This window comes from Pempheris klunzingeri, chromosome 5 (genome assembly GCF_042242105.1).
Source record: "Pempheris klunzingeri isolate RE-2024b chromosome 5, fPemKlu1.hap1, whole genome shotgun sequence".
Classification (NCBI taxonomy): Eukaryota; Metazoa; Chordata; class Actinopteri; order Acropomatiformes; family Pempheridae; genus Pempheris; species Pempheris klunzingeri.
The window spans coordinates 19335214-19358277 of record NC_092016.1 but is presented as its reverse complement, the minus strand read 5'-3'; the positions used below and the strand labels follow the sequence as shown (position 1 = coordinate 19358277).

The 23064-nt window shown below is 41.9% G+C and overlaps 5 protein-coding genes across 7 annotated transcripts; 2 read left to right on the top strand and 3 right to left on the bottom strand.

Moving 5' to 3' along the window:
• Positions 1-12: 12 nt before the first annotated feature.
• slc15a5 (solute carrier family 15 member 5) lies at positions 13-4164 on the bottom strand. Its single transcript, XM_070831475.1, has 9 exons — positions 3813-4164; positions 3200-3422; positions 2051-2220; positions 1681-1901; positions 1413-1599; positions 1042-1230; positions 702-833; positions 481-589; positions 13-154 (listed from the first exon to the last, which is right to left on the bottom strand). Exons 1-9 carry the CDS (start codon positions 4162-4164, stop codon positions 13-15), a joined length of 1725 nt encoding a protein of 574 aa, XP_070687576.1.
• A 1949-nt stretch (positions 4165-6113) lies between these two features.
• Positions 6114-8737, top strand: ccdc34 (coiled-coil domain containing 34). 2 transcript variants are annotated; one of them, XM_070831256.1, is made up of 7 exons: positions 6114-6192; positions 6499-6786; positions 6916-7060; positions 7227-7334; positions 7482-7640; positions 7759-7888; positions 8163-8737. In XM_070831256.1, the coding sequence occupies exons 2-7, from the start codon at positions 6515-6517 to the stop codon at positions 8363-8365; spliced, it is 1017 nt and encodes a 338-aa protein (XP_070687357.1). In that variant the 5' UTR covers positions 6114-6192; positions 6499-6514; the 3' UTR covers positions 8366-8737. The 2 variants fall into 2 exon arrangements, with proteins under 2 accessions (XP_070687357.1, XP_070687358.1); XM_070831257.1 differs by having other exon boundaries at positions 6142-6192; positions 6502-6786.
• Positions 8738-9476: 739 nt separating this feature from the next.
• Positions 9477-12180, top strand: rab19 (RAB19, member RAS oncogene family). The gene is made up of 5 exons (XM_070831259.1): positions 9477-9498; positions 9640-9735; positions 10271-10459; positions 10849-11032; positions 11610-12180. The coding sequence occupies exons 2-5, from the start codon at positions 9685-9687 to the stop codon at positions 11882-11884; spliced, it is 699 nt and encodes a 232-aa protein (XP_070687360.1). The 5' UTR covers positions 9477-9498; positions 9640-9684; the 3' UTR covers positions 11885-12180.
• On the bottom strand, positions 12137-16226 carry hdhd5 (haloacid dehalogenase like hydrolase domain containing 5). The gene is made up of 8 exons (XM_070831254.1): positions 15895-16226; positions 15243-15458; positions 15050-15162; positions 14476-14569; positions 14356-14389; positions 14099-14273; positions 13798-13986; positions 12137-13679 (listed from the first exon to the last, which is right to left on the bottom strand). The coding sequence occupies exons 1-8, from the start codon at positions 16003-16005 to the stop codon at positions 13256-13258; spliced, it is 1356 nt and encodes a 451-aa protein (XP_070687355.1). The 5' UTR covers positions 16006-16226; the 3' UTR covers positions 12137-13255.
• A 1240-nt stretch (positions 16227-17466) lies between these two features.
• ccdc77 (coiled-coil domain containing 77) lies at positions 17467-21792 on the bottom strand. Of its 2 annotated transcripts, none has more exons than XM_070831018.1 (12): positions 21761-21792; positions 21033-21081; positions 20498-20684; positions 20245-20387; positions 19798-19894; positions 19468-19558; positions 19150-19241; positions 18834-18982; positions 18398-18659; positions 18171-18296; positions 17909-18061; positions 17467-17736 (listed from the first exon to the last, which is right to left on the bottom strand). In XM_070831018.1, the coding sequence occupies exons 2-12, from the start codon at positions 21065-21067 to the stop codon at positions 17590-17592; spliced, it is 1482 nt and encodes a 493-aa protein (XP_070687119.1). In that variant the 5' UTR covers positions 21068-21081; positions 21761-21792; the 3' UTR covers positions 17467-17589. The 2 variants fall into 2 exon arrangements, with proteins under 2 accessions (XP_070687119.1, XP_070687120.1); XM_070831019.1 differs by having other exon boundaries at positions 19150-19238.
• Between the last annotated feature and the right edge of the window lie 1272 nt (positions 21793-23064).

Genomic DNA, 23064 nt, shown 5'->3' with positions numbered 1-23064 from the left:
TAACGAAGGCAGTCATAGAATAGATTCAATGGAGGCGTTTTTGTAGGAGTGATCCACAGTGTCGTAGAACTGCAGACAGGCCTTGTAATGCAGCAGCTTCTCAGTCAGAGGGCTGATGGTCAGTGCTTTACCCTGCACACTGAGGTCTATGTACCTGGAAGAAGAAAAAACACTTTTTAAAGCAATAGAGAGTGTCAGTGTGACTGTTCACTTAAGCCTAGTTTCTTATAACCCATTATTTATTTTATTTTATTTAACTCGCACTTTGGTTTTAATCTTTTTATCAATTTATCTGCTTATTTATTGTTGTATTCATGGTGGTGGTCGCTTTTGCTCTTTTGCTGCTGTAGCACCAGAATTTCCCCTCGGGGATCAATAAAGTATTTCTATCTATATCTATATCTATCTATCTATGTGTTTTTTGCTGGAAATTGCCTTGCTTTTCCACAAAATGTCCTTTGATTTGATGTCATACTGTACCTGTAGGATACACTCCAAAACACAAGGGTATTTATAGCCATCAGTGTAGCCAGGAGGAAGAAGAATCTTTCCAGATTCCCATCATGCAGTGTGTTTGGGTAGAAGTTACCTGTAAACGATAATCACTGTTGTCATATCAGCATCAATGAAACCAAATTTACGTGTTACTATCATTTGTTATCAGAAGAGAACTTGCAATGCAGCATTTGAATTCATTTTACCTCCAGAGAGAAAGTACACCAGCTGAATGATGAAGGCTCCCAGAAAACAGCCCCCTCCGTAAGACAGAGTGAGGAAGTGCAGGGAGATCCCTCTGATGTGGCTCGGGGTCAGCTGGAAAGATATGAGGGAACCTGCAAGAGAGGAAGGGACACAAGAAATGTCTCGTCTCCTTTCCTGCTGCGTGTTTGTGACAAATTGAGCAACATGTTGAACTGAGTCAATGACGGCCTTGGACACCTGCATTGGCTGGTTTGTGCTATTTTGATTAATTAGAAGTGTTTGGGCATGAGACACCAGCATCTAATGAAGTCTAATGAAGTTATGGAGTCTTGAACTCACATGCAGGGGTGACCAGAGCCTCTGCAAGACCAAGTAGGATGTACTGAGGAGCCAGCTGGAAGCACGGCATGGACGACACTTGCAGGACTTTTCCGGACAGAGTCTGCTCCACCAGAGGGTAAACTTTCCTCTGCAGCTCAGACAAACCTGCCACCAGGACCGACAGAGTGGCACACGCATGGCCGAGAGCTGGAAGGGGAGGATGGACAGGGAGGGGTCATGAGAGAGGGGGCTGCAGAATAATGACAGGAGGAAAGAGGGAGGATGAGAGAGGCAGAAGAGCAAGAGAGACACAGAGATGTTTAGGTCAAGACACTGACTTTATGTGTGCATTAGTAGAAATGTGCATGTGCGCACATGGAAATACTCACTGATGACTCTCACAGGTGCCAGAGGAGTTTTCTCCCTTGAGAGGTAGCAAGTCGTCAAACACTCGATCAGCGGGGCTAAGAGCAGCAGAGGGAGGATGCTGATCACATTCATGGCGCCGATGGGCAAGAGAAGGTTGCTCAGGTGAAGGTTTGAGTTCATCGTCTGTATGTAATAACCTGAGGGAATCTGTAGGAAACATGTCCCTGAGATGGAGAAGATCCTTTTGTATGCTTTATAATAGAAAACACTGCATTCATAGTGACCTGCCTGTGTGATGCAGGCTCTGTAGAGCAGCTGAAGCCCGTAAAGGGGGAAGAGCTTGGCCAAGACTTTGACGTTCTCTACATGCGTTTCGCTGTAACGACCACCATTGTTCTCTTTGGCCCTGTCCAGCCAGGATGCTACATCTCCGCTCAGGTGGCGATAGTGGAGGCAACACATCTTGAGAGAGTTCAAGAAGACACCCAGTGTGGTCAATAATGATCCACCTACAATGGACAAAAGAAGGAGCAGAATGAAGCCTTTATTTAGTGTGATTCCTTACAGGTTTATATGCTACATGAACTAGATTTTCACGAGTACATACAACTGTGTCTGAATACCAGCTCCCATGTGACTCTATATTTCTGTATGTTACCTTTTTTGGGTTTATAGGTGAGTTTGTTCCGCATCATGTGTATGGCGATCAAAGCCAGCAGCACAGAGGTGAAGGGGATAAGGAAGGCCAGGTTTTTGGCCACAGACTGCTGGATGTAAGCGATACCCAGAAACACCACAGTGGAGTTAAGATTGACCAGCCAGTAGAACCTGAACATAAATACAACAAGCATCACACTAACGAGGAGCATACTGACCGCAAATATTGTAAATGGAAAATCACATATTATTTTTCATCATTCCTGGGGATGGCTCTAGAGAAGATTTGGTCTGGTGGCTATTCCACTAAAATAACTGCAATTTGATGAATTACCCTGACATAAAAATTCATGGTCCCCAGAAGATGAATCCTACTCAGTTTGCATTTGGTACCAATTAGCAAGTGTTAGCATGCTAACATGTTAAACTAAGACGGTGTCAACACTTTACTTTTTAAACATCAGCATGTCGGCATTGTCATTGTGAGCATGTTAGCAAGCTTTCGTTAGTATTTAGCCCAAAGTACTACTGTGCCTAAATACAGCCTCACTCTGGTGAAGGTCTTGCACCACAGTCGGGTCAAAGTTTCACCTTGAGCGATTCTTTGGGCAGTTCTGGCAAAAGTAATCTGCACCTGCACTAATGGGTAGACTTACAATATATTTACTGCTGTGACCTCAGAGCCTTCATGTAACACCACAGTGTAGCAGGACTTCACAGTGATATACATTACAGATATAAAAATCTAATGATTGCTATGAAGTTCAGCACATTCACTCTCCATAAGATGAACCAGCACCACAAAATGTCAGCTCTGTATACAACACATCTAAAAGGTAGTTTTTGAGAAAATCCACAGAGCATATTTCTGTACATTTAAGGGGATTTATTCTTTTGATTTTAATGATCCATGACCTTAAGTTCCCCACTTCTCAAGCACCACTTGTGGGGCACTAGAGGTCTTGGTTGTTCTCCAAAATCAACAAAGAACTAACAAGACCTTGTTTTCCAAAAACCATCTCCATGCAGAATAACTGAACCGTAAAAGAACTTGATTTGGAAGACATAGTAACACTATCAAAGGACTGTTTGGAGTCTGATCATTGGCTTCACAAGCAAATGACTGTATTCAGAAGGCAACACCACCCACCAGTTAAAGAAGGACAGGAGCTGGTGCTGATTGTAGCCCTGCAGGCTGTAGGCTCCCATGGGACAGAGGATGGCGCGGATGCCGCCGATGCCCAGTGCAGCAGCCAGGAGGCCTGTGTAAAACAAGATCTGCTGCTCCCGAGGGTCCAGGTGGTGCGTCATGTGATGAGTGTCAATGTAGAAATCTTCGAACGGGAATGCCACCACGGGCAGCATGGCTGTGCCTAGAAAGCAGGATGACAGGTGAAAGTCATGGTATGTAGCTGCAGCCAGATTTCAAACAGGAGTGTGACTTTGCGGAAGCAGAGTCATGACTAAGCATCTGCTGATGGTGTGGAAATGAGCTCACACTAAAGGGAAAGATTCACAATGACTAATGTCTGATGATGCATCTTCCAGTTCATTTCACATATTCAGATAAATATCTTATGTTTTGAACAGATTTGACCACGCTGTAGAGTTTTAGACAACAATATTAGAGCAAGAATGAATAGATGTACAATGAGTGTAAATACAATAAGAATCAAAGAAAAGTGACAAAACACATAAAACACTAGTTTCAAATGTCAGGACATCATACAACGCATATCAACCTTTAACCCATTCTGTCTTACCAAAGAAATGGAGGAAAGCACACAAGTAGAGCACCTTCGTCCTTCCCAAGCAGGTTTCTGCAAACCATCCGACGAGGACAGGAGTCAGGGTGCTGGCTCCTATAAAGCACAGGTTGACTGTTGCAGCCAGGTAGTTGTCATAGCCCAGCTTCACAGTACAGAAGAGAATCATGTTGCATACAATCCCAAAGAAAGTGAATCTTTCAAATAGCTCAACCAGCAGCACACAGATGATAACTTGGAGCTTCTTGCGGGACCTCCGTGGTGGTCCCTGGTCTGGATGAGGGTTCTGGGAGAGTCGACGCAGTCGGCCTCTGCCCTCCGGCAGTCTCTGAAGGTCCCCTACCACCATGCCACCTGGCCAGCGAGCTGGCTGCTGGGCCGCTGGGTTGGCTGGATGCAGTCAGTAAAGGACCACGCAGAGCTCTGACTGGGAGCTCCTGCCCTTCGAGGATGGGACCAGCAGAGGCCAGAGCTGGAATCCCTCACTTTGGTGTGACTCAGGAGTCACGTAGGATCAGACACACCCACCTGCATTCTGCACGTGCTGTTTGCTGATTATCCTCCTGTGTCATGATCTTACTCAGAACTGTGGATGCCTTACGGGGATCTGATATATTATGCATATGTATCCAGACGGAGTGACGAGTGGGGGCGATTTAGAGAGCATCCCAGAAATATTTCTGTAATTACCAACAGGATACAGACATGTGACTGTTGTTTGTTTCATTGATGACTTGTACAGAACAGTGGTGGAAAGTAACTAAGCACATTTATTACAGTACTGCACTTTGTACGGTATTTTACATTAGTTATTCCATTTTATGCCACTTATTTTCTACTCCACTACATTTCAGAGGCAAATATTGTATTCTTTTATTTGACACATTTATTTGAGTTTTAGTGACAAGATATGATCGAAAAATAAATTATGAATAATTATTTTATACAAGTAAATCTAGTGCTTAAAATTAGCCCCACCTTTATCAGCTGCATCATCAAAATGATCCTTACATATGAATGCATCAGTAATCATAAACTGTTAATAAAATGTACATCATTTTGAAATGGACAATTCGTCATAATAGATACTCTTGCATTTGATACTTTAAGTACATTTGATGCAAAAACTTTTGTACTTTTATTAAAAAAATAAAGTATCCGAGTATTTCTTCCACCTATGATACAGAGTTACAGTAATGTGACCATACACTGTTGTCACTTGATTTAAAACACACAATGTTTCCTAAGCAGTGGGCTTTAGTATTAATGACATAAAGACAATATAGTGCTGCAGGTAATTACAAACACTCACAAAATGCCACATCTCTTTGTGAAAGCAGCCCTTCAGCGTACAAGCTCATTTTGGGACGCCTGCCGATAATTAGATTGATAATGTTAAGTGCGAGTGAGACAGAGTGCATGGGCAGGTTAACATCAGCTGGGTCAGAGCGGCTTCACAGACAACTACATTATTTATTTTTACGTTATTACAGTATGGAGCAATCCAATTATCTGAAGCACAATCAAAAAGCACAGTCCAGGCAATCACACAGCAGAATAACCCTGGATTACAAGAGTACTGTTCACAAAGCTTCAGTAAAAACACCAGTCATAAAACATATTATCTAAGCAGTTTCATTAATTTCCCATTTTCATTCCATTAAAAGGTATTGCAGCTCCTGTAACCTCTTAATAAGTAAGGCTGGATCATCTTTAAATGTCCTTATTCCTCACATGCAGAGACAAGAGCTATAGCTTATTCAAATAGAGGACTCGGTGCTTATGAAATGTTATTCAGTAGGACTAAATATTCTTTTCAGGTGTTAATAGGTGTTTATTTGAGTAGTAAGTCAATGAAAGCTTCCTTATTGTGGGTAAAATTTGGATCAAGCTGAAAATGAAGATATTCAAGGTTCAATGGAGCTTTATTTTAAATGTCTCAAGCATTATGACATATAACATTATTAAAGTACCAAATACAAAACATCAACTACAATACAATAGATGTGGAAGTGTGGGATAACAGGGACAGGATATAATAGAAAAGTTCACTTGCCCCCTTATATCAGCCATTCTTTTTATTTATATACATTATTAATCACAGTGTTTGATGGTAACATGATACAAAAGCACATTTCCTGCTGCTTTGAATAAATAATGAACAATCAGTCGCACAGAGCAGGAAACTATCTGGATGTAAAAACAAACCCACAGACGTTTTTGAACGCAATCATCACCATGGTTACTAAAACAGCGTCTGGTTGAGCGTTGGCTCGTGGTGTATCATGGGAAAAAAAAGTTATTAGCAAATCAGTTGCAGCTTTGGTGAAAGAGAGGAGAGCTACAGCGACACTTTTCTTCAAATATACACACAAAGGTTGGTCTCTTGGTTATCTCGGAGTTAGACACCGCACACATACACAGTGGAGTTAGCCAATGCTACGCTCGTAGCGCGTTAGATATTATTAAAGATAAATAGCTAACCAATGCTAGCCGTTAGCTACCCTTTAATGCTAACGTTAGCCACACTTTTGCTAACTGTGAATACAAGCTGTTGACGTGAGCTTTAAGCATTAGTTAGCCCGTTGTTCAGTGTGTTGTGCTTCACTGCAGTTTTTCATGTGACATTACCTAACAAACTAATGGAAAACATGGTCATGTGTCGACGTTGTGCTTTTCAAAGCAGGCTCCGGGTAGTAATGTCGGCGGGGAGGATGCCGAACTGCCCTGCCTCTGCGTCCAAGGGCTTCAGCTCGACCCCCGTCAAAACCAGACACGGGAAAGACCTCCACACACCATTACACAAGGGCTTAGACGACGACGTCCTGTCCGACGACGAAGACACGTTTTCTCTGCTTTCTCCAATCTATCATGACAGCTTTGAGAGTGATGAAGACCTGGAGCCCAGCCCAACTCAGCAGGCATCACCCAGACGGAGCCCCAGCTCCAGGCTCAGCGCGTCACCAGTCAGGTACTGCTGAATACTTCAAGCTCAAGACAAAGAGAAGAGAAAAGAGTCAAAGAGGACAGGCTACCGGGCTTGGGAGGTAGGTCAGTTGTGAGCAGAACATGTGTGATTGTAGATCTGATTTTGTTATAGATGTGAGCTACCTAGAACGCCGTCAGAGCAGATGCTGAATGCAGCTGTGGAGGCTGCAGGCTCACCTACTCTGAGTGCATGGGAAATATGGCTGGTGAACAAAGCCAAAGAAGACCGTCTCAACTTGGGAAGAAAAGCAGAAGAGGCAAGCTACAGTTTATTATTATTTATCATGTATAGTGTGGTACTGCAGTAGCACTTAGTCTCCTTACTCTCTTTTACCTTTCATGTGTTTTCCTGCTCCCACACATATATTCTTATTGCATCCTGTAGGAATATCTTTGTAGAACATTTTGTATCCTTTGATTTAGGAGCGTTTACTGAAGGAAAAAAAAGAACAACAAGAGAGGGAGCGGGTACACAAAAAGATTGTCATGGAGGAGAAGATCCAAGACTGGCTAAAGTTGAAAAGAGAACAGGTACATATCTGCTACTTAAACAGTAAAACCACACAAAACACTGTAGCAGATTGGCTGTAATTTGTCAGCATTTCATTTCATTACACAGTAATGCTACACAGTCCATGGTTAACATGTTTATTATTTGTTTTTTTCTTGCAATCCCAGGAGAAACTCAAACAATTTCTAAAACAGAGCAAAGAGGAGGAGGAGATGAAGAGGCAGCAGGAAAAACAGAGGGAAACTGAGCAGAAAGCTCAGCAAAAATTCAAAGACTGGCTGCAGAAGAAGGAGCAAGAAAAATTAGAAATGGAAAAGAAGGAGAAAGTAATGTGGATCTTTTCATTGTATGCTTTCAGTGAAAAGATGTTAAAGTTACATTTTTATGTTTCTATTGAAGAGCAGAAACAACTCTCAACTGAACAAATCTTTTTTTTTTTGACAGGAGGAAGCTGCCCTGAAGGTGGAGCAGGAGAAAGAGCGTCACAGGAGGGCAGAGGAGAAGTTCAAGGAATGGCTGGCAAAAGCCAATGAAAAAAGCAGAGCAAGTCCCAAATCATCTCACTGCCCAGCAAGTAAGGTCATTTCAGTCATCTGGGAATTATTAACTATTCTTTATCAGTGTGGGATTAATTTACTCTCTATAATCAATAGAATTTATTTATGGTTTTTCATGCAATGTGCCACTCAGGAACAGAAGCAATATACTGTAACTCTATACATACAGTGTAATTCAATGGGTTCAGACTGTATCAAATGTCACTTGTCTTATTAGTTTATTATAATTAATTTGACTTGCTGTTACTTGTTCTGAATCAATCAGTATTTTATTGTTTCGATTTCTTCCAGGTCCCTACGACAAATCCTACCCATCACCCAGCTTCTACAATCCGGTCCCCTGGAAGCCGATTCACGTTCCTCCTCCAGAAACATCACTGAATAAGACGTCTGACAAGAAACCTCAGAAGCAAAGAAAATGCCAACAAAGCTCCGGCACTGCTTTCAGACTGAGAAACACCGTGAGTGCAGCTCAGTCACTGCAGTGGAGATGACACAGCAGACAGACTCTGATTTGGTAGCTTAGTTACGGCTCAAATATGATTTCAGGACGACTCATCCACACCCCCACAGCTCCTGAACTGAGACTCTGCTGAATCACACAAGTATTTCTGTACTCTAACATGGCTGCTACCATGTCTATACTTTAGTTGCCTCTATTTTGTTGTACACTGGAGTGATTCTGTTATTATGCAGAATTTTTACATGATTTTACAGAGATATTTATATTTGGTTGTGATAATTTAGGTAGCTTTCATACCGTTGTAATGTCTAGCATGAATGTTGTCATGACAAGACACCTAAAAGTCAGGAGTCCATGTTGTTTTACCCTGTTGAAATGTGTTTGCTATTTGGATAAAAGAGGCATAATCAAAGTTATTTTTCCCTGCTCTCCTTGTCTTGTCTGTGTCATCACTAAGTGGTCAACAACACCATATTTCCTTGCCTTCAATAAGGCACCAGCCACACAACCACACAACAGAAAGAAGGCAGTTGGTGGTCACAGCCAAAGATAGACCCCGCTTGGTCAAGTGCCCCTCACACTCACACATTGTTCTGTGTCCAGCTGTGCCTTGTTCTTCTGTGGGCTGAGATGACGACAGAAACGAGTGAGGGGGTGGAGAGGGAGAGAGAGAGAGAGAGAGAGAGACACTGATTCAGACTAACAGCAGTCTGTTCATTCAGTGTTGTCATCTCACTGTGATATCAATGTGTGCAGCCTGAGGTAAAATGATTTCAATTACACTGTTAGATTACCTTATTTTTGATTACATCCTTTCAGTGTGTCTGTTGTGTTTTTGTTCTTGCTTATTCCCCTCTCTGTTGTTGCCTGCTGTGGAATGTGTTAGTTGACAGATGTCAGCGAGGGGGCTAACAATGTAGTGCTTTTTCTTTTTAATGGACAAAGGAAAAAAAACATTCTGGGGTCCAAAGGACAGCTGCTAAGACTAAGAAGTCAAGTGTTTACATTGTGTCAGGTGCTAGTAAAATTGCAGAAGTGGTTTAGCTGTTTGCTCAGAGGTGTTTGCTCACCAAGCCTTGTAAGCAAAATGTGTCTCCTTAAAGACAAACGGTTGTGTTCAAAGTCAGCCTCCAGCACTTTGGCTCTCTGTATACCTCCAGCTTGGTAAGTCTTAACCAGTTCATTGTAAAACCAAGTAGAGCTCAATACGTTTAAATCTACTTAAGTCTATCACTTCTACCCCCGAGCCAGTACTTTTTGTAGTGAATAGTTTTTGTGGTTAAGTTTTATTTCTGCCTCTTCCAGGTTTTATGTCCTGTTACAGCCTGAGTAGAAAATCCATATCCCAAGATGCAGTGGTGCAGGTGGGCTGGCAGTTGGAGATCACACCTACCAAGACAGGTAGGAGGCATGTGTTAGAATGAAAGTAAGGGTGGAGAGGTGTCAAGTGCAGGTAGAGAGAGAGAGAGACAGTCTAAAGGGCAGATCTACGGACTTCACTTGTGTTAAAGACTTGAAGAATGTGGCTGATAGAGTAACGCAGAGTTACAGCGACTTTTGGATGCTGACTTACAGGAAAAAAAGGATTTTGACTTTAGAGTTTTGATGTGAATGAGGTAAAACTGGATTCAACAGTGAGATAATTCGTGCTTTTAATGTTTTTTTTGTTTTTTTTTATCTCTGACTGGTACAACTTTACCTGTGGATCACTCTTATAGGCTGAAGCCGCATGAACTGTTGCACTACAGCTGGTATAAACCTGATTTACCCTTTTTCAAAGGAGGATAGGACTGCTGTTCCTGTAAACACTCTCTCTTATTATTGACACAACGTGGATGAAACCAGTTCGGTTGCCTACAGAGGCATCAAGGTCTTGGATGTAGTGTGTCAGCCTTAGTGTGTTTTGTGTGTATATGTTCCTCCTTCCATCATGCAGTCTGCAGGACCGGACATTGAGGACTCTTTCGACTTTCTCTTTAAAATCATCTTGGTTGGGGACTCAGATGTGGGGAAGACCTGCGTGGTCCAGAGATTCAAGTCAGGCATCTTCATGGAGAAGCAGCAAAACACCATTGGGGTTGACTTTACTGTCCGTACCATGGACATTGATGGGAAGAAGGTGAAGGTAAGTGATATGCACTTTGATTTTATTTGCTCTCTTTTTATTTATTTAGAAGTTTTTTCACAGAATATGTAAAACATGTCTGTGTACTTACACTTGTCTCAAAGTAAATAATAACTCCGCTTGTTTCAGTTAATCAGTGTTTTTTTCCTTCAAAGAAATAGGAGTGGCTGACTGCTCTGTTCAAATGATATCATCTGTATATTAGCTTTCCGGGTGTGTTAATTTGTTAACTGCATAGATGTCTTGTTATGCTAATTAGTTTGGGGTTCTGTACACACAAGCATTGTTCAACTAGGACTGCTCACTGCACACCTGAACAGCTTTGGCAGTGTGCTTTGGAGATGCATTTTGTAACCATTTAAGTCATATGGGATCGTTTTGTGTCGAAGATGCAGGTGTGGGACACAGCTGGACAGGAGCGCTTCCGCACCATAACTCAGAGCTACTACCGCAGTGCCCACGGGGCCATGGTGGCCTATGACATCACACGCCGCAACACATTTGAATCCGTTTCCCACTGGATCAGAGAGGTGGAGCAGTTTGGAGCCGCCAGCGTTGTACTGATCCTCATTGGTAAGTAACATGTTCCTACACTGTAGTTGTAGCCATAAAAAGCAGGTTAAGGACACATCAGTACATCAGATGTACAGTGTTTTCCATATGTGTTCTTCAAACATATTTTAAATGAGATGTTTCTTAACACTATGAATGACAGAAAAATAGATATTGTTGCAATATGTTTTACGTACATGACAAGGTGCTGTTAATTTATTGGTTATTGTGGCAGTTAATATACTAAAGACCAGACTCATGCCTATTTGTTATCCTATTTGTGTATTTATTTTCCTCCTTAACACAAATATGTGGAGGTATTTGAGACAGAAAATCAATCTGCTATTGTTTTGATCAATTTGATCAAAACACTGCCTGGTTCTAGCTACTGAAATGTGGAGATTTTTGCTTTTCTTTGTCATATATGATAGTAAAGTGAATATTTTGAGGTTTGTGGGATGGAGGAAACAATTAATATACATATTGGGCTCTGGTAAACGCCCACAGGAATTTTTCACAATTTTACGTGACATGTAAGCTATACATAAATCTGCTCCACTCTCGTTTTCAACATTTCCTGTTTTGTTCATCACGGCAGGGAATAAGTCAGACCTCCACACTCAGAGACAGGTGTTGTTTGAGGATGCGTGCACTCTGGCGGAAAACAACAACGTCCTGGCCGCTCTGGAAACATCAGCTAAGGAGGCCCAGAACGTGGAGGCAGCTTTTACCCTCATGGCACGGGAGCTGCTGGCACGCAACGGCATGACCATTGTGGATGAAGCCTCTCAAGACTCTCCCCAATTCTTGTTGAATAACGGCTCCCACCCAGTCCATGGTACTTTGTCTTCAGATAAAAAGTGTGGGTGCTGAGCAGACTGAAGCATGGGTGTGTTATTCAAGACTGTGGCAGCCTGAAGAGTGTTTGACAGGTTTCTCTGTCATGGAACGAAGGTTATTTACACAGGATTTGTTTTAGGAGAAACTACATATGTTTCATTGTGTGTGAAAGATTTACTTTTGTTCTTTCTTTTAATATTTATACAGTTTTGTAGAATCAGTGGTAGTAATGTTCTTCTGAGTGATAACTGCTGCTGAATGTGACCGCAGCATTACAAACCACACCTCTGTGCTCAACCAACTCTGTGTCTTTCATCCTTTTTAATTGTTCTTTCACACAGTATGGCTTTTACAGTACAGAGTACCACAGTTTTTAACCTGCAATTTAAGTCATCTACAAATCATACATATTTATACCAGTCAGTTAAAAATATAACAGACCTGCACCTCGTGAAATTTTCACAGATGCTGCAAATACAATTCTTAAAATGCAAACGTTCATATTAACCATTCGTAAGATTTAAACTACTGTGACCATTTGACAGAAAAATAGCACCTCTTTCATTTCTGCAGAAACTGTGGTACTTTGTATGAATTCTGACAATTTCACAAAATAATACTAAAATAAAATGACTCTTGATTTAGGCTAAAATCCAAATGGATGAGGTACTAAACTGAAACCTGACAACTTAATCTCTTGAGCATTAGCAGTTAGTGGTTATTCACCCTAGCTTAAAAACAAATCAAGCTGAAATATGATACCAGTAAAACAAACAGCAGAACTGGTCTATTTAAGACCAGCTGAGGTGGGTGGGGGGGGGGTTGTATTTTGGAAAGGTGAGATGACCTAGTTAGGTAGATGGTTGTGCAAGGAATAAAATCCACCTTCATCAGGACAGCATGCTGTTTGTGCTGTCACAGATGAACCAGCAGATGTGCCTTTGTAAAGATCTGTAACTATGTTTTGATACAACAGTGTAGTGTAAAATGTGTTTAACTCAACACGTAGACCTGCATTTTTAACGTGCGTTAAAAAAGAGAAAGCAGAGATAAAATCTGTGGTACAAAGGCAAGAAAGGACACACGTCCTACTCACATACATACAATAGTGTGTGTGTATGTTGGTCATGAAAAATAAAAAAAGAAAATACTGTAGTAGTCTGTGCCATGCTGCAACTTTGTATCTTTCTTATATTATGTGTTAAACCGGCATATTGTTGCCTTTTGCAGCAGATTCTATGGCACTTTAAGAAAATCTCTAAGAACTAGCCACAGTAACAGCTACATCTCCCCTGTGATAATCAGCATAGATTAGAAAAAGACCCTCAGATACTACCAGTGAAAGGCTGTTAGTGCAGTTTACAGGACGGCTGCGAGAATAAGCCACAGTTTGAGAGAGTCCTCCTACTCCAGAGGCCAGCCTTCCTGCTGAAACACTAGCTCCACCGCCTCCTTCACATCCTGCACCTCGAAGGACGGCTGCGTGAGGTTGGGGTCAAAGCGGAAGTCCCTGTGGCCATGGAAGATGCGCTGCTCGGTGACGGTGTGCGTTGGGTCTGACGGCAGCTCCTGCTGGTCTCTGCTGTACACTCCTGTGCACACCAGGATGGAGCTGCACCCCTCTGGGAGGTCCTCCTCTATCCCGTACACACCTGACGCCCCACCTAGTTCTGCTGATGTCATTTTAGGGGTGTCATCGATAGCTTCTGCCGAGGGATCCGCACCCCCTCTGCCACTCTTAGTCTGCATCTGGGCCTTGGCGCGATGAGAGGCCTGGAGGTAGCGGTTGTAGAGGTTGGCGCCGTATATGTCAGCCATTGGGTTGTCACTATAAAAGAGACACACATTAAAAGGAGCTTTTACTTCAATTCAAAGCCTTTGTTTGAGATAAAAGGATAAAGTGCACGATTCTTAAGGGGGTCTTTTAAGATGATTGAGTCACTCACCCAATAGCATACAGCCTCTTCACAGGTGTGCTCCAGCCAAGTCTCTCAGCCTGCTGTCTAATCAGCAGCTCAGCGTAGTTGTAAGTCACCACACTGGGTTTACCGATCAGAGCCTCGTACTTCAGCTCATAGCCTGTGATCTTCTTGTAGAGGCTCTCTAAGCACACCAGGAACATACCGTGTCCAAACCTAAGAGACATTCAGTATAATAACACTGTAAGACATTTAATAATGTGTCAGGATATGATACAGTCTGATGGGTGTATTTTATTCATTCATTTTTTACACACACACACAGTACCTGGGATTCTTGGCCTCAGCCATCCACAACAGGTCCATGTTACAGGCCAGGACTGGGATGTGAGGGTATCGCATCGAATTCCAGGTATTGTCTGAGTTCCCGTTTGTCAGGAGCACGTCAGTGATAAGCTGGAGGTTCGTCTCCCATCTGATTGGCTCACCAAATAAGATGACAGCTGTAGCAGATGAAGAAGGAAATAAATCAAAAAGACAGCCATACACTTAAAGCTACAATGACTGCTGAGTGTGGAAACGTACCATCTATTGGCCGTAAGCCTTTGGTGGGTGGAATCTGCAAAGTATTGTACACAATTGGTAAAATGTCTGACTCATCACCAACTGAATATATAATCTAGCCGCAATATTGCTTCCACTTACAGTGTCTTTTGGCCTCCTGTTGTGATCTACAACATCTAGAAGAGGATATGCCTCTCGGAGCATATCTATAGTAACGACATCCTGAAAGCCCAGGCTGAAGTTTGGCAGGTTAAAGTCAAACAAAGGAGAGTTATAAGGCAAAAACATAAAGAAAAGTAAATGCTTCTGCCTAACGAAAAAAAACCAGATACCACCTGCAACAGTGCTGAGCATTTGGCATCTGGTATAAATAATAAAACGATATTACTTATTACGTTTAACCACAGGGTTTTCCTGTGACTTGCTGAGAAAATAAGTTGAAATAAAATCCACATTTTGATTTGAATTAATGACAAGCCCAACATGAGGATAACAAAAAAAAAAGAAGCCAGGAAAGAATCCATGGAAGTGAGACCTTTGTCTCACTTCCTCACTGAGGCAGTCGGGCAGTAAAGGGAACAAAGGGTACAAAGATTAGATACTGATAACAACGTGGAACGTGAACAAAAATACACTGAATAAACAGAGCATGCACACTTTTAAGGTCAACACCCGGAGGGAGTGCAGACACCAGAGTCCCTTTAAGGTAGGATACTTGTGAGCCACCTCCTCCACAGGACCCTGTCCTGACACCAGCACGCACATTTTATGGAACTGGGTGAACATTCGCAAAGGACTGTGGGACAGCATCACCTGGTCTGGAGACACCTGAGATGAACAAAGATTTATCAAATAAAGACAAATCAAGCTGAGGACATTGACAGTGATTGAACAAGTGTTCAGGTTACCTCCACTTCGAGCAGATGTGACAGATGCTCTGCTTTGGTCTGCCTCATGCAGTTCCCGGCATTGGTGACGAAAACCACGGGCACTTTGTATTTCCCATTGCGGTCCACCAGGTTCCTGAAGCACTGCTTGGCCGCAGGGATCAGTGTCCTGCCCCGCACCAGCACCCCATCGATGTCAAAGAGGAGCCCGAAGGAGCTTTGGCCCTGAGGAGGGAGCTGGCCCACAGAGCGGTGACATGAGCAGTGGGAAAGCATGGAGTTGTTCATTAACCTGCAGTGATACTACAGGCTGAGCACTCATTATAATCACCAGTCACTTCAAACACGGGGGACTATGTCAGACTTTGTTCCCATTGTATATAAATAACTCATCACTGCTTTATTGGAGTGGATAACTCTGATAAGTGAACTGGATGAATAAGGCAGTAATAGCTGATAGTACTACCACACACACCATAATCATCAGTGTGTGTGTGTGTGTGTGTGCTGTGATTAGCTTCAGCATGGTGTTCAGAGTTTAACATTAACATGGAAAAGAAATCCACCTCTGACATCCAGTGGTCAAATCGAAAAAGTTGCGAAAAGTGCATGTCTTTGTTTTCACTGACGTCCATCTACATTTAAATAAAGTTTGAACAAAGCATCCACTTACATGGCTATAATTTCGTGAGGTCGAAGGCGAGGTGTTTGCTTGTTTTGCTGCTCCCTCACAGCTTGACTTCAGCAGCTGCCAAGCGGTTTTCACAGACCTTATTCTCTGCATTTCTCCAGGCACTTGTGAGCGAGAGCCCCGGCGGGTAAACAAGAGGAAATAAGAGACAGAGCCGAGCTAGCTGTAGCTGAGCTAATAGGAGCTAACTGTCCGCCTAACAAACCAGAAGCTGAGGAAACGTGTCATGGTTTCACACACAGTGAGTCAACACTCTTCTCTAGGCTGTCTCCTGTTGTTGTTGGTCAGGCTGCCACCATTCATCTCACCACAGACAGACGGACAGTCACTGCTGACAACCAATGCGCATGCGCACCGGCGCAAACTTCCAGGTACGATGCTACGTCACACCTTATATACCGGAAATGATATTGATTTTCACTTTTGAAGAAACAAAATAAGAAATGATTTCACTTTTGTAGAAATGAAACTGAGTCACTCACTACTCTCCTGTATGACTGTAACTTCACATTTACCTTCTTTTTCAACTTTAGAAACACAATTTAAGTGTTGTAAATGTAAAAATTATTTTTAATGTAAATGTGATTTTACGAGGGACTGTTTTATTCACAAATGTTTTTCTAAAATATAAAAATGTTTCATACTTGATAAGCTTTCTAAAATTTTATAAACAAACATTTTTCAACTTATTATACATATTTACTTTCATACAATTGAGATGTACCTTCCATTTACACTGTTGCCCATAAAGTTGGAATAACTGTTCAATACCCCAAATTTTGTTAAAGCCTGAATACACAGTTTGCAAAGGTTAATTGTGGTTTAAGTTTCACTGTGATATGTTTGGAAGAGTTTGATCTATAAAGTTGAGAAGATATACACTTTATTTATCAAGAATAAATCACATTGTCACAATCATTTCATGAGAAGAGGTAAAAAACATTTTATTCCAACTTTATGGGCAACAGTGTATTTAGTTTTTTTTTTTTTAATATGAAAAATACACCTCAAAAATGGACAAAAAAAATCATAGCACCAATACTATTTTTAAGTTGACTGGTTATTAGTGAAATGGTCGCTAATAACCAGTCAACTTAAAAATCATTAAGATAAGATCATGACTGCTCACAACAGATTTATATACATGTTGTATTTTCCAGAGGAAACTTAGTTTCAGTTTTGTTCATATCTTTTCACATATTAATGGGGGCTAAGAATACTTAAATTATGTATGTATATATAGTTTTTTTTTTTTTTTTTAAAAACAAGCGATTATTTGTAGCTAGTAGCATGATATAATGTTGTAATTGATGAAGAAATACCAAGTACTAACAAGTTATTAGTACAAAAGCTGTAGTTTGTACCAACATACTGAAGATGATACTTTTTTGATGATACTTGATCAGAACTGCGCCGTTGCTCGTGTTATTAATTGTGCTTTTCTTGCTATGATGACTCAGAAGGTCTGCTTTGAAAAAGGCCTTTTGCTGCCTGCAGAATTCTTTCTGTAAATAATTGCGGGTGTTCATCAGTTTAAAATCATTGTAACAAAACATCTTTATTACTCCAAAGTACAAAATAGAAAAAAAACATTTGCAGTAATAAACAGTGACAAACATACATGACTGGCATAATAAACCACACACAGATTGTCCCCTACAGGTCGACACCCAGTCCTCAGCTAAATCTCAGCTCATTTTCCAGTCCATAGATCTTGGCCTTCAGCGCCATCAGCTCACCCTGAACCTTCTTTGTCCTGGCGTTGCTCTGACGTACCTCATGCAGAATGGCTAAGTCCTGGTTAGGCCCAACATTCAGAGTAACCTGAAGCAGTGGATGCGTATACACCAGGTTAAACAGCTTAAATGTTACAATGATATCAGCAGGAAGAAAAACTGTGGGTGGCAGTTGTGAAATGAATTAATTAGTACAATTAATTAGTTTCAGATCATGACTAAAAACAAAAGAGATCAAAAACATGCAGAAAATATTTTACCTTGAGGAGTTGTTTTTCTACATCTTTGAATTTCTGTCTGAGGTGCTTCAGGTCCGTTTTGAAGCCCTCCACCTCCATGACCCTCCTCTTCTCCAGCGCCTCGTAACGCTGAGTCATCAGCTGAAGACGCTTGGCCATTTTGTCCGAACGCTCCTGCACACACAGATTAAGTGAGTCGAAAACATCAGTCACACAAACTTGGCAATCGCCACGGGATATGAGCAATCAATTTTACAGATAAGCATCAGTGCAGCTGTGGTACCTTGAATATTTCCCTGCCCACGTCCCCTTCCTCTCTGATTTGGGCCAGATCCGTCTCCAGAGAAATACACTGCTCCCTGTACATCTCTGCCAGACGGTGGGCTTGCTTCAGATCCTCCTGCAATACCTGATGAAAGAGATTCATTTAAATAAGCTCAAAAACTCCAACACACAAAAACTATTTCTTTAAGCCCACAATTAAAAAAAAAAAAAAAGAATATTCATTACCTTTAGCTCCTCCTTTTGCGATTGCTGTGACTCTGGCTGAGGCCGGGGGAGGAGCAGGGCTGTGCTGCTGCTGGGCTGCCACGTTCGCCCCAGCTCCGCACCATCTGACCCTGCTCTCCTCATACGGTTGTGGCAGGAGTCCAGCTCCCTCAGCAGCTTGTCCTTCTCCACCATCCAGCTCTTCTCATGGGCCCGTGTGGCGAACTTTAGCTGTAAGAAATCTCTGGTGCTCTCGTGCAACAGGTTCTGAGTTCGCTGGAGCCTGAGGTGTCAAATGGGACAGTTACACAGTGAGCTGAGGCTGTAGGATGCATTTAATATCACTCAAAATGATAAAGACAATTCAAAAGAAGAAGAAAAACAAATCCAGATATTTCTTTCACAAGTGTCTAACATGAACAAGGGCATTGTGTAGGTATCACAAATGCAAACCCACTTGTCAGTCAGAGCTGCGATTCGCTCCTGATCTCGCTGTCGTTGTGCCAGTGCCTCCTCTGTTTTAATGCGCCGATCCTCCAGCAGAGACTCTACCTGGTCTTTGGCCAGACGGGTTTGTTCCTCCATCTGAGCCTGCAGAGCCTCCACCTGGAAACATGAGCCGCAAAAATAAAAGCTTATCACCAAAACCGTGGAGACAGGAGAAGGAGGAAGAAGTTTCATTCCCATTTTGTTTGTCTGTAGTAAAAATGAATATTGAGCGTTGCCACATAAATGGCATTTCCTGCATTCAGAAAGAGAACACCAAGACCCACCTGTAGTAACAACGTCTGGTTATCATTCTTGTATTGTTCCAGGCTCTCTCCATTCAACCCGTCTGTGGACTTTGTTCTCCTGCTACTCTCTGCTTAATCAGACATGGAATCACAATGGCTCAGCCTCTCTGGAGCATTAATTCACCCTTGTGCTTTTCTGCAAAGAGCTTGCTTCCAAAATCTGACAAGAAATGTCACTTGCTGCTGATATCTTCATCAACGAACACACATAATTATATTAACATCATTCTAAAATAATAAGATCAAATTTAAATCTCATGAAATTCAGAAAAGGCATTTGCAAAGGAAATGTCAAACCTTTCCTGGTCGCAGCAGGTCTCAACTTTGTCTGCCTGAGATTGAGATTGTCCTCCAATCTGGACTCAGCGTTCCTCTGTGTGATAGTGACCTGAAATAAAGTCATTACATGTAGCGCGTGTTCAAAACGTATTCAACCCAAATTGATTTTCTTTTTGCTTTTTCGCTGAATTCAAAGTGGGACAAACCACAAAACCTTTGTTTTAAAATGTGGAGGCGTCTTGAGCGGCAGTTAAAGCTACATTAGTCATATTTACAGTATCTGTCATGTGTGTTTGACCAGTTAAGGCATCTGCTGCGAGACAGCTCTATGATGAGGTAAACGTGTACCTTGTGAGGAGGCTCCCGGTGGAAATACGTGATCTCTCCTGCATCGGGACCCACCAGGGCAAGAAGGTGCTGGATTTTCTTCCTGTCCTCCAACTCTCTGTCAATAGATGGTTACAATAACAACACAATCCTGACGATATTAAAGACCCTACACACATTTAAGCCTCTGTCCATGTCAGTATCAGCCCACACGGTCTTGTGAAGAGGTTTAAGCTCTGTGGGTGCACCGTGGATGGCTTTAAATAATCAGAAATAATACCCAATGTCAGATAGCCGAGTAATCCCCAATTACCTATCAAACCTATTATCATCTAATATTGCTTTTTTCACAGCAGGCGTTTTGACTTGTCATGTCATATGTGCTTCTCCTGCTATCACATTAAAATATCCGCTGTGGAAAAAGGCTTCTTATTATTCTTATGGTTCCATAGTCAACAGTGCACCCACCTGATCTTTAGTCGGTCATTTTCAGCATAAAGCCGCAGAGACTGCTCTCTTTCCTGGAAAAGGTAGACCTGCATGTCACTCAGAGCGTTTTGCAGCTCCACGATCTCCCCCTCACGCTGTCGTACCTCCAGCTGTAGCTTATGCTGGGAGGATAACCGGGACAGAGAGAAGATCAGTCAGAAACAGTTGAATATACTCCTGAAAAGCAATGTCGCACATAAAGCACGCAGTAAGACTGCTAGCTGTGTCTCACCTGGTCCTCTGTGATGCCTCTGTACTTCTCCAGCATCTGCAGCAGCTCCTCGTGTTCTCCGTCAAACTGGGCGATCTTCTGTCTGTAGAACTCCAGTAGCTCCCTGGAGGGACGCAGATATGCCAGCCGCTCATGGATGGGGGGAAGAGGGGAGTCAGGTTCTCGACCAGGAGTACCAGTGTTGGTTCTGTAAGAAGAAAAAAAAACACGCACACACGCTTCACATTGATGTTTGCCCTCGCTACTTAAGTATAAGGCCTGCAGTATCCATGCCTGTACAGTACATATCAGCAACTAATTGTATAAACAGCAAGAAATAAAAATGAACGGTTCCCCCGGCATTTAAACCAGCTTAAGGAGTAAGACTAAATCCATGTTGGATAAGACTTAGGATTGTAACAGTGGGGGACCGGACTGATAAAATAAGTCCATTCAGGGAGATTACAGTTAAAAGCCTCCTCACTCTCAGTGCTACAGCAACATTTCTCTTGGAGAGCAATGTCTGTCCTCCGGTGTGTCGTCTACACGATCTTACCTGTGTGGTGTTGCATCTTTTGTTGGAGATCCCATCCCAGCACAAAACACTGAAAACAACAAAAAAAAAATGTGTCTGTAATCAACATTGCAAAAACAGTTTGTTGTTGTTGTTGTTGCTGTAACATTCACATACTTTCTGTAACAATAGACAAAGCTTTGCAAATCGTGTGTGTGTGTGTGTGTGTGTGTGTGTGTGTAATATACATGTTAATACAGAGATGTCAGCATGGGGAGACCCTGAGAGAAATCATTAGTAACTGATAAACGCTGCTGTCAGACTTTTAAGCTCGTGTTCATTTTCTGACACATTGGTGTTAAGCTGTAAGTTAGTTAAATGTAAATGTGTGATGGTCTCACCCACTAGATTCACGGAGTGATGGTCTACTGTGTATCTCAGTCACCTCGGACTGGGCGCCAGGGGGAGCGGGATGCTTGAAACTACAGTCTATTACTCTACTAAGTGTTCACAATTTTAGGGTTTTGAACACATATTCACCTAAAAGACAACTCGACTCGGTTGGGCAGACTGCAATTGTGCTGTAATGTTATTTATAAACGAAACACGTCCGTTCCCGTTGCAAAGTGTAAATAACATTTGACTTTGTCTTTCGGGATAAAATGTTCACATTTAGCAAAAATAACGTCAGAATATAAAAGGACGACACCGTAGCTGTATTAAATGTATGGCAGGACTTTCTAGTCAACATACTGGGATACTTTACATACCAGTCACAGCCTCAGAGACACAGTCGCGTTGATCGTTGCTATCAAAGCTTTTGAAACCCCGGAAGTTTGCGCCTCTTATTCTTCTTCGTGGGAAACTGGAGAGAACTTGATATCATCTCGCCCTCTAGCGGTAGATAAGGTTACTGCCGTTATTAATCAATTAAACTATCAATAACCACATCGCTTGTAATTATTCACTGGGTTTTTGCGATGAAAGTGAGTAGGAGGTTTTTAATGTTGAAGTCAGGTGTGATCAAATGAACCAGTTACTCATTATCGAGTTCTACATGATTATATTGTTGTGTCGAGTAAACAACTTTTGCTATCTCGAGATAAATTAATGAACAGATTAATTAATCAATTAGATGAATACATTTGGCCGAAAGAAATAACTATGATTTGCTGAAAGAAAGTAACTTTCTGATTGGTTGAAAGAAACAAGCAAACAAGGGAAGTCTCTACACACACTATTGGAGCAAGGAAACACACAGCAACATCAACTATGTACCCTGCACAACACAGCAAAAGTTGTATGTCTGTAATGTTTTATTCCGACAATAATCAATGCTAATCAAACATTAATCCAGAGTCCACACTCCACTGACATAGCCTCAAGACAAGATATATTAATCGTCAGATAAACTTTGCACTTAGTGCTGTAATCCAGAGATATACAGAATTAATGACTGCTGTTGCCTACTCATCAAGACAACCTTATCTGGCACCAAGCACTTTTTTACTGTGAGCACTGTCAGATGTGAGATCAGTCATGCACCACACAGCAACAACAACAACTAAGTAGTGGCAAAACTTTGGTTACTGATAGCTGAATATAAAAAACCAGCCTTGCTCCATTTTTTCAATAAAGTCCCACATTCACCCGTTCAATCAACTGTATCATTCACAGCAAAATCCACTATGTGATGAATGTTGATGATCATATAACCTGAAGGAATTTAGCCAACACAGTTTAACTGAATGATTTACTCATCTTCCTCTTCCTCCTTGGCCTCCACCTCGCTTCTGTGTGTGAACTGACAAACTTTCTGTTTTCCCAGATGCACTAAACTGACTCATCACAGACTTGTAAAAATTTTTTATCAGGATCTCTGTCAGGACATGGTGGAGGAGCAAACCAGAGATGAGCTGATTAAATCCTGCTGCAACCAGCTCCACAGCATCTCTTTGGCATGGCGTTATTAATCTAGACTACACATCTAAACTCTTTTAAATGTGGGCCTGTTACAGTCTGTGGCAGACAGGCGGCTTGGTGATTAGAGCTAATCCGTATAACATATTGCCGA

Coding starts and splice junctions, on each gene's coding strand:
- ccdc77 (XM_070831018.1), bottom strand. CDS start 21,067: ATGGGATCTCCAACAAAAGATGCAACACCACACAG. Junction 20,388..20,497: donor GAGGCATCACAGAGGACCAG/GTGAGACACAGC, acceptor TTATCCTCCCAG/CATAAGCTACAGCTGGAGGT. Junction 18,062..18,170: donor TGGGCAGGGAAATATTCAAG/GTACCACAGCTG, acceptor CTGTGTGTGCAG/GAGCGTTCGGACAAAATGGC.
- rab19 (XM_070831259.1), top strand. CDS start 9,685: ATGCAGTGGTGCAGGTGGGCTGGCAGTTGGAGATCACACCTACCAAGA. Junction 10,460..10,848: donor TTGATGGGAAGAAGGTGAAG/GTAAGTGATATG, acceptor TTTGTGTCGAAG/ATGCAGGTGTGGGACACAGC. Junction 11,033..11,609: donor CGTTGTACTGATCCTCATTG/GTAAGTAACATG, acceptor TCATCACGGCAG/GGAATAAGTCAGACCTCCAC.
- slc15a5 (XM_070831475.1), bottom strand. CDS start 4,164: ATGGTGGTAGGGGACCTTCAGAGACTGCCGGAGGGCAGAGGCCGACTG. Junction 834..1,041: donor GGCTCTGGTCACCCCTGCAT/GTGAGTTCAAGA, acceptor CCTCTCTTGCAG/GTTCCCTCATATCTTTCCAG. Junction 590..701: donor GGTGTACTTTCTCTCTGGAG/GTAAAATGAATT, acceptor TATCGTTTACAG/GTAACTTCTACCCAAACACA.
- hdhd5 (XM_070831254.1), bottom strand. CDS start 16,005: ATGCAGAGAATAAGGTCTGTGAAAACCGCTTGGCAGCTGCTGAAGTCA. Junction 14,570..15,049: donor GTGGAGGAGGTGGCTCACAA/GTATCCTACCTT, acceptor GCCAAACTTCAG/CCTGGGCTTTCAGGATGTCG. Junction 13,987..14,098: donor GCTGAGGCCAAGAATCCCAG/GTACTGTGTGTG, acceptor AATGTCTCTTAG/GTTTGGACACGGTATGTTCC.
- ccdc34 (XM_070831256.1), top strand. CDS start 6,515: ATGTCGGCGGGGAGGATGCCGAACTGCCCTGCCTCTGCGTCCAAGGGC. Junction 7,335..7,481: donor TAAAGTTGAAAAGAGAACAG/GTACATATCTGC, acceptor TTGCAATCCCAG/GAGAAACTCAAACAATTTCT. Junction 7,889..8,162: donor ATCATCTCACTGCCCAGCAA/GTAAGGTCATTT, acceptor GATTTCTTCCAG/GTCCCTACGACAAATCCTAC.